The sequence below is a fragment of the Python bivittatus genome, unplaced genomic scaffold (genome assembly GCF_059951505.1).
Source record: "Python bivittatus isolate LINGU-HERP-01145 unplaced genomic scaffold, Pbiv_v1 ctg000610_np1212, whole genome shotgun sequence".
NCBI classification, from domain to species: domain Eukaryota; kingdom Metazoa; phylum Chordata; class Lepidosauria; order Squamata; family Pythonidae; genus Python; species Python bivittatus.
The window spans coordinates 40807051-40819702 of NW_028277088.1; the positions used below are offsets into that span (position 1 = coordinate 40807051).

The following is a 12652-nucleotide window of genomic DNA, read 5'->3' on the forward strand; positions in this document are numbered from 1 at the left end:
TCCAAATACCTTATAGAAATTCTACTTTCCTTCAGGCTTGCTTTCCCTACACGTTTGCCACTTTATCAAATTATCAAAATGATTCAGAATCAAAGGTAAATCCATACAATTAGGCACATGCATCAAAAATCTTTGTTTCAAGAAATTTGACTTTCTAGCAATGGAAGGCCATTGCAAATATTACATTTTTACTGAAACAAACAAGATATATATTAAGACTGTTTCTTTATAAAGAATTCCTACAAAGGAAAAATGGGAAACATCTAAAGATATGGTATGGAGACACATCAAGTTTTCTAAAACTCCAAATAGAAAAAAGGACATATAGAAAATCAAAGGAGACGCGGGTATCCAAAGAAAGATATAAGACAGTTGCAAGAAATTATATGAACTGTGTTTGAAAGGCTACAGCACAGAACTCAAAGGAGTCCTTTACTCAAATGATTTTAAAACAGTCTTTGACTCAGTCTCCAGAGAACTGTGGTCGAAACTGGAGAAATCTTCTATTGACAGACGCTTGTTAGCAATCATTAAAATGCTGCATAACAATACTTACATCCAAATAAGAACTGACAAAGACATTAATTTTACATTAATAAATTTATATTTACCTTATTTTATTTTATCAATATGATTTTTTATTTCTGTTTCTGTTTTAGAATAATTGTTATGTAATTAGTTCTATGCTGGTCTATGACCGAAATAAAATTGAAATTGAAATACTCAAATGAATAAAATGTTACTGGTAAACTGTGCTTGAAGCATTAAACTGATAAAAGTCTTGCATGCACTTAAATTTCTCTTCCTCCCTTTAGTATCTTTTCCTAAAGCTAGGATTGAAGCCCCCTATTCTTTTCAGAGTCTGACATCAATGTTAAAATAAATTAGAGAAAGGTCAATTTCACAACCCAACAGAATAACTGTAAGAAAAAAATCAAAGCAAACAAACATATGAAATAATTTTTTAAAATGAATTGTCAAATTCAGGCTATGTTAAATTCACTTTGTTCCACATGGAATCAATGGGGCTCAATGAGATTATGAGCCAATGAGAACTAAGTACATCAGTGCACAGATTGGATTCAATGGGCTTACCATGGAAATACACACAAACACACCTAACAGCAAAGGCTGCATGATTTAGGTATGAGTTGTTCAACTGGGAATGCAAATGCGGAAGAATAATCCTCACAGGTTAGAGTTTTGAATGAAACTAAAGTACAAGCCAGAACATGCAAGTATCTTGCCACTTGGAAGCAAATGTATGAATGAGTCTACTATAAATTAAAATTTAAAAAAGTTTATTATTGTATAACATTTGCTGAGTGAATGCTCCTCTTCCAAATACTTTCAAAACCGAAGGATGTTTGTGATGTTATGGACCCTGCAGATTCGGAAACTGGAAAGAAGATCCTCCTGGATTGCCAGTCTGCTGTTGGGGAGCCACTGGGCTGTTAGCAAACTGAGGCAAGTCCAATGAGCAATAAGACTCAGTACAGATAGGTACTGACTGACACTGCGAGATTCAATCCTTGGCAGAATGTCATGGCCTAAAGTAAGCTGAAAAAAGCTAAGCCGCAGAGGTACAGAGCAGTACAAAGGTAATCTTAAAGAAGGGATGCAGGAACCTCTGAGTAAACATCAATTCAGTCCTGGGAAAGAAGAAAGGGTGAGAAAGAAACTCAAGATAACCCTGCTTTGATTCTGTTCGGTATAAGAGGCGATGCAGGGATACTCTAGCAAGTTTTCAAGATTCTATTATTAAAATAGTAGAGTTCCAAAGATCCCGAAAAAAAAAGATTAAAAAATCATATGAGACAAACTTGTTAAAGAAGTAGAAAATATGAAAAACTATAAATAGAAAAAGTGAAAAAATAAGAAAATTAAAAATGGCTTTAAAAAGAAAAATACAGAACAAACACACAAACAAATAAATAAATTAGAAATTTAAAAACACTACTACCCCAAGGAATTTCAGAAGAGATAGTGAAAATGCAATACAGGAACTGCCCTCAAGCCAAGATGACCCCTAAACCGTAATGGAAAGAAAACACGAATTATAAAAGGACTGTTACTTCATTACTTTAAATGATCACTAACCAATAAATAATAAATCACAACTAAGTCTATTCATGATTTTTTCATATTTGACTTTTCAGTTCTTTAAAGAGTTTGTCTCACAAGAATTTTTTTTCTGCACCATCTGGATCAAACGTAAGTTTTGCCGTCAAATAAGGAAAAAACTGACCAGCACCAAGTGTATAGGTTTGCGCTAATTTTTTTTTAAAAAGAGTTTGAAAACTAAAGCAGAGCTAAAGTTTTAACTGTACCATAATTTATATTACAGAGCACAATTCTACTACGTAACCAATTTTTTATAGCAGTAATATGATAAATCTGTCCTTTTCTAGACAAACTTTTGGAGAGCTGGACAACAGAAATATTCAGATATTTATCCATTTCTTACTTAAGGCCAAATCAAGGGCAGAATCTCCCAATTCCATCTTTCAATAAAAAAATGGGGATTTAGGTATTTTACTTTGTTATCTTGACCTCCTAGTTTAGTTTAGGCGTTTCTTTTGCATTTTTTGATTATTGTTTTTTCTCTTTGTTTTTTGGGAGGGTTAGGTAGTTTATATAGAGTTTTAGGGGGGCTGCTTCAAAATATTGGGTTTTTTAATTATGTAATACATTTGGTTCTTTTTAAAAATGATATAGTTCTTTTAGATCACAGTGATAAATCATACTGTTATATTGCTATTTAGTGTGTATGTGTGTGTGTTATATCACATATATCACATCACATATCACATCATGTTTAAAAAAGAAATGTTAATTGTAATGTTTTTCAAGATTAAATTTTAAAAATTTGGAAGGGGAGGGAAGGGCAGGGCAGGCAAAGATCTACTTAATCGGTTGAGCTTCTCATTATCACAAACTTTTCATTTTCTTCTTTACAGAACAATAAAAATGTACAAGTTCAGCTCCACAGACAATCAATTGATTCCTGGAACCTTTACCTGATACCTAGAGGTTATTCTGAGAACCACCACAGGCAACCCCCCAGATCATACTTGACTGAAGAATTTCCATACATTTTTTATATATAGTTGAATAACCATCCATCAGTTAGCAACAACTTAATAAAATCAAAGAATAACAGCAGAAAGTCTGTCTTCCATAACAGTCACTTGAGCATAGATAGCACTGTCATATCACACAATATGGAAACTAGAACTTTTACAACTGTTCAAATTACAGGCTAGGAGTTAATTCTGAAAGTATCTAAACTGATTAAGAATATAAAAGTCAGACAAAATAAAAGTCTATTTAGTTCAATATGATTGCAATATTCTTTGCAAAGAACCAGGACCTACCTTCTGTTTACCCATGCTATACAAACATTTTGGAATTGTTTTATATAAAAAGGGATTTTATTTTAATGGCTTTGGGTGTCATGAACAGTAAAGATACGACATGCTTTTGTGAGACAAAACAAAAACAGAAACGTATCTGCATCATTCTAAAATATCTATGCAAACAAGGTTATAACGGTAATTTTACTTGCAAGCTATAAAAGTCAAAATTAGATTATACAATGTGATTTCTATCAATAGATGTGTAGTATACTTAATATAATTTAGCTCTACTTTTAGTGTAATTGTGCACTTAATCATTTTCACTAAGCATACCTTGCCTGGGAACTTATTAACTGACTGTGACAGATGTTATATTTGAGTGGTTCAGTAACAATAAGCTTAGAACAGTACCATACTGCCAAGTTATTAATTTAGCTGTACCATTGTAGGGTAACAACATCTGCAAAGTACACAGCCCATAAAGGATTTCATCACTCAATCAATAATGGAAGAAGACAGACCACAGCAAGGAATCCTTTAATGCCTCTATTACACAGTGAATGTGTCATGCTACTTAATTGGCTCAGACATGTTGACATGTTTATTATTTATTTAATTTGCTATAAACAAATGTTTAGATTTTATATCAACTACCAGGCACAACAAAATACTGACTCACACAATTCTTTGCTTAAAAAATGCATGCAACTTAGTAATGAGGTTTCTTTGATATTTCGATTTACATAATTGTGAGGGGTCTTAACAGTATTTTTTTAAGACAGATCAAATAAATCCAGATCAAAATAAAACCACACTGCTTTAGATTTAAATGATCAGTACATTTAAAGGAGTCTTTCTCTTTTTCTTTTCTTTTACTCCAAAGATTAGAGGACAGAACAATGCGTTCATACTATGGAACAACACAGCCATGCTACTCACCTGAGCAGAATATGAAGGTGTCCCAAGGAGAGAACCTGAGTGGCAAGATGCCATATAAAACTCTAGCACCATCAGGGAGAAGACTCTGCTAGAATGTTTTGGCCTGCTGTACTAGGGTTGTCCCACATGATTTTTGATCCCTTGGAAAATTGGTTGCACTCTAACAATAGAAAGCAATGCCTGCAATCCTGACCATGTAGATCAAAATAGAAGGAAATTAGGAGATTGGATAATTAACATACACTATCACTGAAAGTTACAGATGTTTCACTGGACCGACAAAGGAGAGGAAAACAGCTGGAGAACTAAGGACATCAGAATCATAAACACAGAGAAATGAAAGCTACAGATTTGATAAAAAGCTGAATGATTTAACAGTGGTATGAGAAGGGGTAGTGAAATAAAGGAGAAAGGAATGAGAAATATAGGGAGTGGAATGGAGAATAAATTATTGCTCAATAAAAAGCAGACCAAGATAGAAAACTGAGCTAAGATGTAAAAAGAGATAAAGGAGAATAATGATCACACCTAAGGTTGGAAAGGAGCTGGTCTGTTTAAAAACAAAAACAGGATATTTTTATGGGCAGGACAAGTTGCACTTATGTTGTCACAATGATCTACAATGATGTATGCAAGTCATAAGTCATTAGTGTATCTTGTTCAGGATTGGATCTGTTGGTTAGGATTTGATACATACAACTAATTTAAATTGTGGCCAGTAAAATCAAATTTCATTCTTATAATATAGTATCTTTTTAAAATCATTGTATTTTTACACATATACACACAAACAGGAGGAGGTTGAACTTAAAAAGTAGTTTTTTCAGGACATACACTTGAACAGCTATGGAAAGCAAAGAAACCTTAGCATATTCAGGAATTATCGGTGTGATAATGGTAATATATAGAAAAGAAAGCAATTAGAAAATTTATTTATAACACACCCCACAAATGTGATCCAATCACAATCAAAATTAGCTTATAAAAACTAAGACAGTGAAAATTACACAAATAAATAATAAAACACAAGAAAAGTAGCGCTTGTACAACTATAAAATCTTTTATCTATTAACATGATACCCCTGTCTAAATTTTCTAATAAAATTTATAAAATTACCCTACCATCCAACTTTGCTAACCATCATTCTCAATCTCTACTCACAAACGCCTCCACCAATCAGTCTGCTTAATTAAATAAATATAATTTCAAAAAGATAAAGATGCCCCTGAATTGAGCTCATCTCTTGGTGAACTACAGGGACTATTCTTGAGATGGTTACATACCATTATTATACTATATTGCACAATGTGACCCCTAATTATTAAGCATCTGCGCAAGTATTTCGTAATACAGAATGAAACCTATGCATTAACAGAAAGGGGAAAGCAGCATGGGATGAGGAAATAGGATTTGTTTGTTCATTTTTTAAAAAGGAAAATATCCCCACAATTTGAAAAAGATTTTTCCCCCTTCATGAGCTCTATTTTCAGTCTAAAAAAAGAAGAGAACCATCAACACAATTTAGCATCCTCAAAAGCATCTTCCTTTGCAAACATTTGCCTCATTTCAACTGCACACATACTTGAGTCTATGATTGCTTATTCAATGCTTGCCAAAGTTACTTTAGCTAATTAAGGAATTACCTACATCAGTGTTTCTCAACCTTGGAGCCAGTTTGGTCTAGTGGTTAAGGCCCCAGGCTAGAAACTAGGAGACTGTGAGTTCTAGTCCTGCCTTAAGCATGAAACCCAGCTGGCTGACTTTGGGCCAGTCACTCTCTCTCAGCCCATGACTTCAGGCTCGGGTGATAAGCCAGTCAGTCAATTCCTGTTGCAACCAAAGGGATCAACGTTTGGTTGATCCAAAAAAAAAAAAAAAAAGCACCTGTGGGAAAAACACTAGGAAGAAAAAAAGTGTTTCTCAACCTAAGCAATTTTAAGATGTCTGGACTTCAGTTCCCAGAATTCCCCAGCCAGCAGACCTCATCACTTAGCTACAGCAATCCTGGCACTCCCCGTTGCCACCATTAACCGAATTCCACCGGTCGTTAGCTGAAGACCCACCCCAATCCAAGCCATTCTGGTTTGGCCCCTCCCAGCCCCAAGCCTCAGTAAGGTAAGGGACTGCCTCCAACTCCCCCAACCCACCTATCTCCCCCCATCTCTGCCCTTTTGGCCACCCTGCATTGTGCCTTGCGTGGCGGCAAGCAGCCCCAGAATCATGCAGCTCCGGGGCTGCTTGCCATGCTGTGGCTCAGGGGCTTCTTGGCACACCACAGCTCTGAGCCACAACATGGCACAAAGCCACATCACCCTGGGAAGCCCCACCAGTACAGCAAGAAGCTGCAGTGTCCCAGGAAGCCCCAGCAGCGTGGCACAAAGCCACAGCCGCCACAGCCCAGTCCCAACCGCAGTTGCCCTTGCCAACCTGCACTCTGAGGCCCTTGCTGCCCTCTGCTCCACCGCCCCAGCTGACCTTCACTATCTCCTTGTTCCTGTTGCTGACAGTGTGCCCACCCTGCCCCTTCACAAGGCAGCTGCTGGTCACATGAGGCCATCTTCTCCAGGTCTCATGAGGAAACTATGCACAACCTTGGGAAGAAAGCCTTGTGTGGCCAGCAGCTACCTCGCTAAGGACCAGGCCAAGCATGCTTGGTCAGCAGCAGGAGCAAGAAGATGGCAAAGGTCAGGTAGGGCAGTAGGGGCCACGGAGTGCAGGGGCACAAAGGAGCATAGATGGGGGGGCGAAATAGGTGGGTGGGGAGAGTTGAAGTGCCCCTGCCATCCTAAGTGCGTGCGGGCTGCCAAGCACCCAAATTTTGATCATGTGACCACAGAGGCGCTGCAACAGCTGTAACTTCGGGCACAGGGTGGCAGGGGTCTTGGAATGCAGGGTGGTGAGGGTGACTGCAGCTGGGGCTGGGCTGGGCTGGGCTGGGGCTGGGGCTGGGCTGGGGCGGCTGCGGCTTCCCAGGTTGTGGCAAGCAGCCCCAAAGCTGTGCAGTTCTGGGGTTGCTTGCCTCCCCACAAAGCAGGGTGCAGAGCAGCCAAAAGGGCGGGGGGGGGGGAGACAGGCAGGTGGGAGGAGTTGGAGGCAGTCCCTTACCTTACTGAGACTTGGGGCTAGGAGGGACCAAGCCTGGAATGGCTTGGATAGGGGTAGGTACTGCCTTAACAACCCACAATTCTCGGTTAATGACAGCAACTGGGAGTGCTCAGATTGCAGTTGCTAAGTGATGCTGTATTGCTGTACTATTGTTAAAACACATCTAAATCATGTTTCTTTACATAGTGCTGAGCTCCTTTTAAATTTTGTCCAAAAGTTCACAAGTGTGTCATTTTAAAAAACACAATAAACCAAGATGTAAAAGATTTCATTAGCACCAAACAAAGCAGTGGCTGTTTAATCATTTTCTACATCAAATATATAAAATGTCAGTTTACTGTGGCGAGTAAATTAATACTATCTTCACCTTTAACATAATAAACACATTTTTTTTTGAATGAAACCTTTAATTTAGGGGGGGGGGAAATTGAATGAACAATCTTGCTTCCATCTGCTTCAAGCAATTAGATAATTATTAATATGCCAGTATCTATTAGAATCTGTATATTTTTAAACTTTGTTTTTTCTATTTTAATGTTTAGTTCTTTATAATACATTCTTTAAAAACAATTTCAGTATGTCATCACTGCAATAGCACTGCCATTAGGTGGCACTGTATGCAAATACTACTTAATCTTCCAAGAATAGACCTTTCAGCTAGAGTATAGTTATTGTAACTTTCAAAGAAGTCTCATAGAAGCAGCAAAAAGGCTTGGAAATTGTGATCAACACAGTGGCAAAGAACATGGAGGCAAAGCAGTTGGAGGTGCAGAGGCAGGTCTATAAACAATTCTAAAAAGGAGTCAAGGTGATGGGAACACCCGGAGAACACTCACCAGGTTTACTCAGCAGGAGTTAGAAAGGGCTGGCTGGATGAGAGGGTGCTAGCTCCTACAGAAGCAGTTAACATATTCATCTAGTCAATATAATTAGTTTTTTATGAAGTAAAAAGGCATAAACAACTACACTGTCAAATCTAAGGAAGAAAATAAGAAATGAAAATGAAGGCCATTAACATGGTGACAATCAGAGAAATATTGCATTATAAAGGCAATTCTTCTATCAGTCAAATGCCTGTAGCTTAAGTGCTCCTAGATGCAAATGCCATTCATAATCTCTGAAGGGTTTATTTTCTCAAACTGAAGGCTAAGCAATAACTCCCATCTGCAAGTGTCACTTCCACAAAGAGCACACACAATTTATGTAGCAGACATGACTGGACTGACTCCCCAGAAGCCACTTCAGATATGCCACAAAATTTCAACCTTTCCAAAACAATTCAGCAGAAAAACAGCACCTTAACCTTAGCTTGATATTTTTCTATTGTTATCTGCTTCACTGCAGTGAATAAGTGGAGTGAAGCAAGTCAAAACATTATCCCACAATTATTCAAGTCTCCTAATCCAAGAGTCAATCACTAAGATTTAAATATTCAAACAGTAAGATTTTAAGTATGCTTAAGATGGAACCCTGGAGGCAGAGTGGGAGGACTCATTTACTCCATCATCCAAGGTACCACTCTACCTCTTTAACGTTTAACTATAGCACAGAACTGGATGGTCTTCCCAATGTTGCTGAACTACAGATGGATGCTTGAGCATACGGAGGATTAGCGAGCTGCTCCTGTTATCGCTCTCTTTCCTACACCTCATGCACTACACCTCTCCTCATTTAGCAACCACATTCCATTCCAACAACTTAGTTGTTAAGCAAAATGGTCACAAAGTGAACACATGACAGAGAGCGAGAGAGGAAGAGATGCTCCGAAGATCACTAGTTGCTGCACTTTCATTCACATAAAGTTCTCTCCTACAGTGTCCTATGCCTGACCCATTTCCCCCCCCCTTTTTTTTTTTTGCCCCCTTTCTGAACTGCTTTTCTCTGCAGGGAAGCGCTTCCCTAGAAAGTACTAACCACAAGTTAACAAGCTCAGCTCTGTGACCTTAATTAGTTGATTAGAACCCTCCAGCCAGCTGGTGCTGGTGTCTGAAACTGACCAGACCTTAATCAGTTTCACACTGAAAGCTTTTGTTGCATTGGTCAGAAAAGGATTTTTTTTAATTACCATCCTATTTGCAAATGGTTGCTAACCAAGGTAGTCGCTAAATGAGGAGTGACTATATTCTTTTATTATAATACAAAATATTTGTATTCAGTGAGATAGAGAAATAAATACATAAAGTTTAACCAACACTTAATGTTCTACTTATTTATTTTATTAATCATTGAGATGTATATTCTGCCTTTGCTCCCAGAGGTCAAGGTGTACACAGTACTCTGTCCTGCAATTTTTCCCTGCAACAACCACCTTATGGGATATGTTGGCCTAAGGGAGAAGGACTTGCCCAGGGTTATACAAAGAGCTTCCAGGATTGACAGTGAACTTGAATATGTATCCTGACCCTAACACTAACCCTAACTCTAACCCTAACTTTACTGCATACTGGTATTATTATTATCATATATAACGTGATAAAATATTAACATATGTAACATGATAGTAACATATTATTAACTTATGTAACATTCTCAGCTTTTCCAGAGACAGAATAACTTCACTAATTATTTTATGGTTGTGAATTTATGCTTATATTTATTTCTTTTTATTTATTTAATTTTTATAGCCACCCATCTCACTACCATGATTCTGGGTGACTTACATGGTTAAAAATACAAAAACAACCCCAAAATAACTGCAAAAACATTAGAAACAATAAAACTATAAAAACTATAAAAACATAATCTGCAGGAAAGTGCCATTCATTTTCTTAACAGTACAACAGTATGATATCAAGGCTTCTTAATGAATTATAGCAAGAGAAAGACTAGCACTTTTTTTTCTGAACTCACAAAAATTCAAATTGTTCTGGAGAATTTCCAGGCTGAGAAACTTTTTGCTACATTTTTATCATAGGAGATGGACATCAAGGATTACCACTATTTTGTGCTACTTTGATGTCCTCTGGAATTCATAATGCTATTTTTGTATCAGACAGAAATCAGGATCTATTTTGTTCATCTATTCCGGGGGTTTTCAAACTGCATTGTGCATAACCCAAGTTTTTTAGGAGAATTTCATAGGGTTCTGTCTGTGAGAGACTACCAACACCAAAAAATTTTCTTAAACACAGCCAATTTTCTATCACTAGAATTCTGCTCTAGTTCCAGGAATATTTCTTTTAATGAACAAGTTCTGTGATTTGAAAAAGTTTGAAATCTAACCCCAATTTAATATGCCCCCTTTTTTTCCTGTGACTACTGACCTTGATAATTTTATTTCTGCTGAATAATGCAAAATCTACCCAATTATCTTGCTAAATGTATTGTCGAAGGCTTTCACGGCCGGCATATGATGGCTGGTGTGGGTCTTCCGGGCTGTGTGGCCGTGTTCTGGAAGTTTTGTTTCCTAACATTTCGCCAGCACCTGTGACCGGCATCTTCAGAGTGCAGGAGCACAGACAGGAGCAGTTCTCTCTGTGCCCAGTCTGTGCTCCTGCACTCTGAAGATGCCAGTCACAGGTGCTGGCGAAACGTTAGGAAACAAAACCTCCAGAACACGGCCACACAGCCCGGAAGACCCACACCAGCCATCCTATCTTGCTAAAGTTTTTTACACATCCTTGGTTACAAGACTAATTCAATCCATCCCATGAACTAATAACAGGCTTGTTATCTATAAAAGCACTATCTACACACAAAACAAACCCTAAGTTGTTAAGGAAATTAAAAGTAGTTAGGAAGGACCAAATATGTTTAGTGTAGATAGAATGCTGATAGTATGTTGGGGAGGGAGTAGGAAAGAGTAAAAAGGGGTGGGAGGATAAAATACAGTGGTACCTCTACTTACGAACGCCCCTACTTACGAATTTTTCGAGATACGACCAGCTCCGGCCCCAAAAATTTACCTCTACTTACGAACTCGCCTCAACTTACGAACTGGATCCGTGGCCATTTTCCGCCCGTTCCACGTGGTCCGCAGCCATTTTCCGCCTGTTCCACATGGTCCGCGGCCATTTTTACGCCCGTGCCACGTGGTCCGTGGCCATTTTCCACCTGTTCCACATGGCCTGCAGCCATTTTTCCGCCCGACACGTGGTCCGCGGCCATTTTTCTGCCCCTGACACATGGTCCGCGGCCATTTTTCCGCCCTGCCATGTGGTCAGTGGCCGTTTTTCCACTCCTGACGCGTGGTCTGCAGACGCCGGAATGGATTAACGGTAATTACATTGAACCTTATGGGAAAATTTACTTCGACTTGCAACCAACTCGACTTGTGATCAGAGTCATGGAACGGATTAAGTTCGTAAGTAGAGGTACCACTGTAGTGTGTAAAAAGGTATGGATGGATTATTTTGCATTGGTATTCCACTTATTTTGATACTAATACCAGAAAAAGAGGGCTTGCTAGAGAACATACTATAGCAATTGTAGCATAAGATCTAAAATAACAACCAAGAAGTGCTCTGAAATTATCTCCCAAACACAGGTACATAAATTCTAATTCAGGTGTAAACAGGTAACTTGCAACCTTAACATTTCTTGCTTGATATTTTGTACCTTGCTAATAAAATTTTTAAAATGTCTTTACCGGCAGATCATTACAGTTTTAGATCAGTTGCAGAGTGTATTACTTTGCGTGATGCAGGGTTAATCTTTGGCATTTGTAGGCAGGCTTGGGAAAATTTTACATCAGAAGCCTTAGAGTGCATTTTAAAAAATACTGGGATGAGCTAATGGTCTGACTTTGCAGAAGGCAGTCTCCTATTTTCCTAAAATATAGGCTTCAGAAAAGAATAACAAAGAATCTGTTAAAGAAACTATTATGTAAACTAAATACACGTGTCAAAATATGTACTTCAGAATCTTCCAAGATGTAAACCGTACATATTTGATGCAATTAGTCCAGTCCTCCCCAGCAGCATTTACTAATTTGCAGATAAATGAAGAAACCACGTAAATTACCACGCCTAGATAGAAGAACCATAAACCATATAATACCCCACCCCAACACACACACTCACTATCGTGTGCAAAGCCTTCAAAGTATGGTCTAGAAATGCTGTTTTACTTATATTCGTATCAGACTTACCGTAGTTTCATCTTGTGTCACAGATGGCATGACTGACCATGTTAGACTGGCACTCGCTGTTGTTAAAGAACTAAGGGCACTATTTTTCAGTGTCTCTGCGGAATTTGACTTTGATCCGTGCCATCCTAGGATATTTTCTGAAACAAGAGAAAAGGTAAT

General features: G+C 38.1%; 1 protein-coding gene across 3 annotated transcripts in view; it reads right to left on the reverse strand.

Moving 5' to 3' along the window:
* Nucleotides 1–12652, reverse strand: part of OSBPL10 (oxysterol binding protein like 10) — an 85909-nt gene that overhangs the window by 24192 nt on the left and 49065 nt on the right. For all 3 annotated transcript variants that reach the window (XM_088150859.1, XM_088150858.1, XM_088150860.1), the window contains one exon: nt 12494–12630. In XM_088150859.1, the coding sequence (XP_088006985.1) occupies nt 12494–12630 (137 nt within the window). The remainder of the gene's footprint in view (nt 1–12493; nt 12631–12652) is intronic.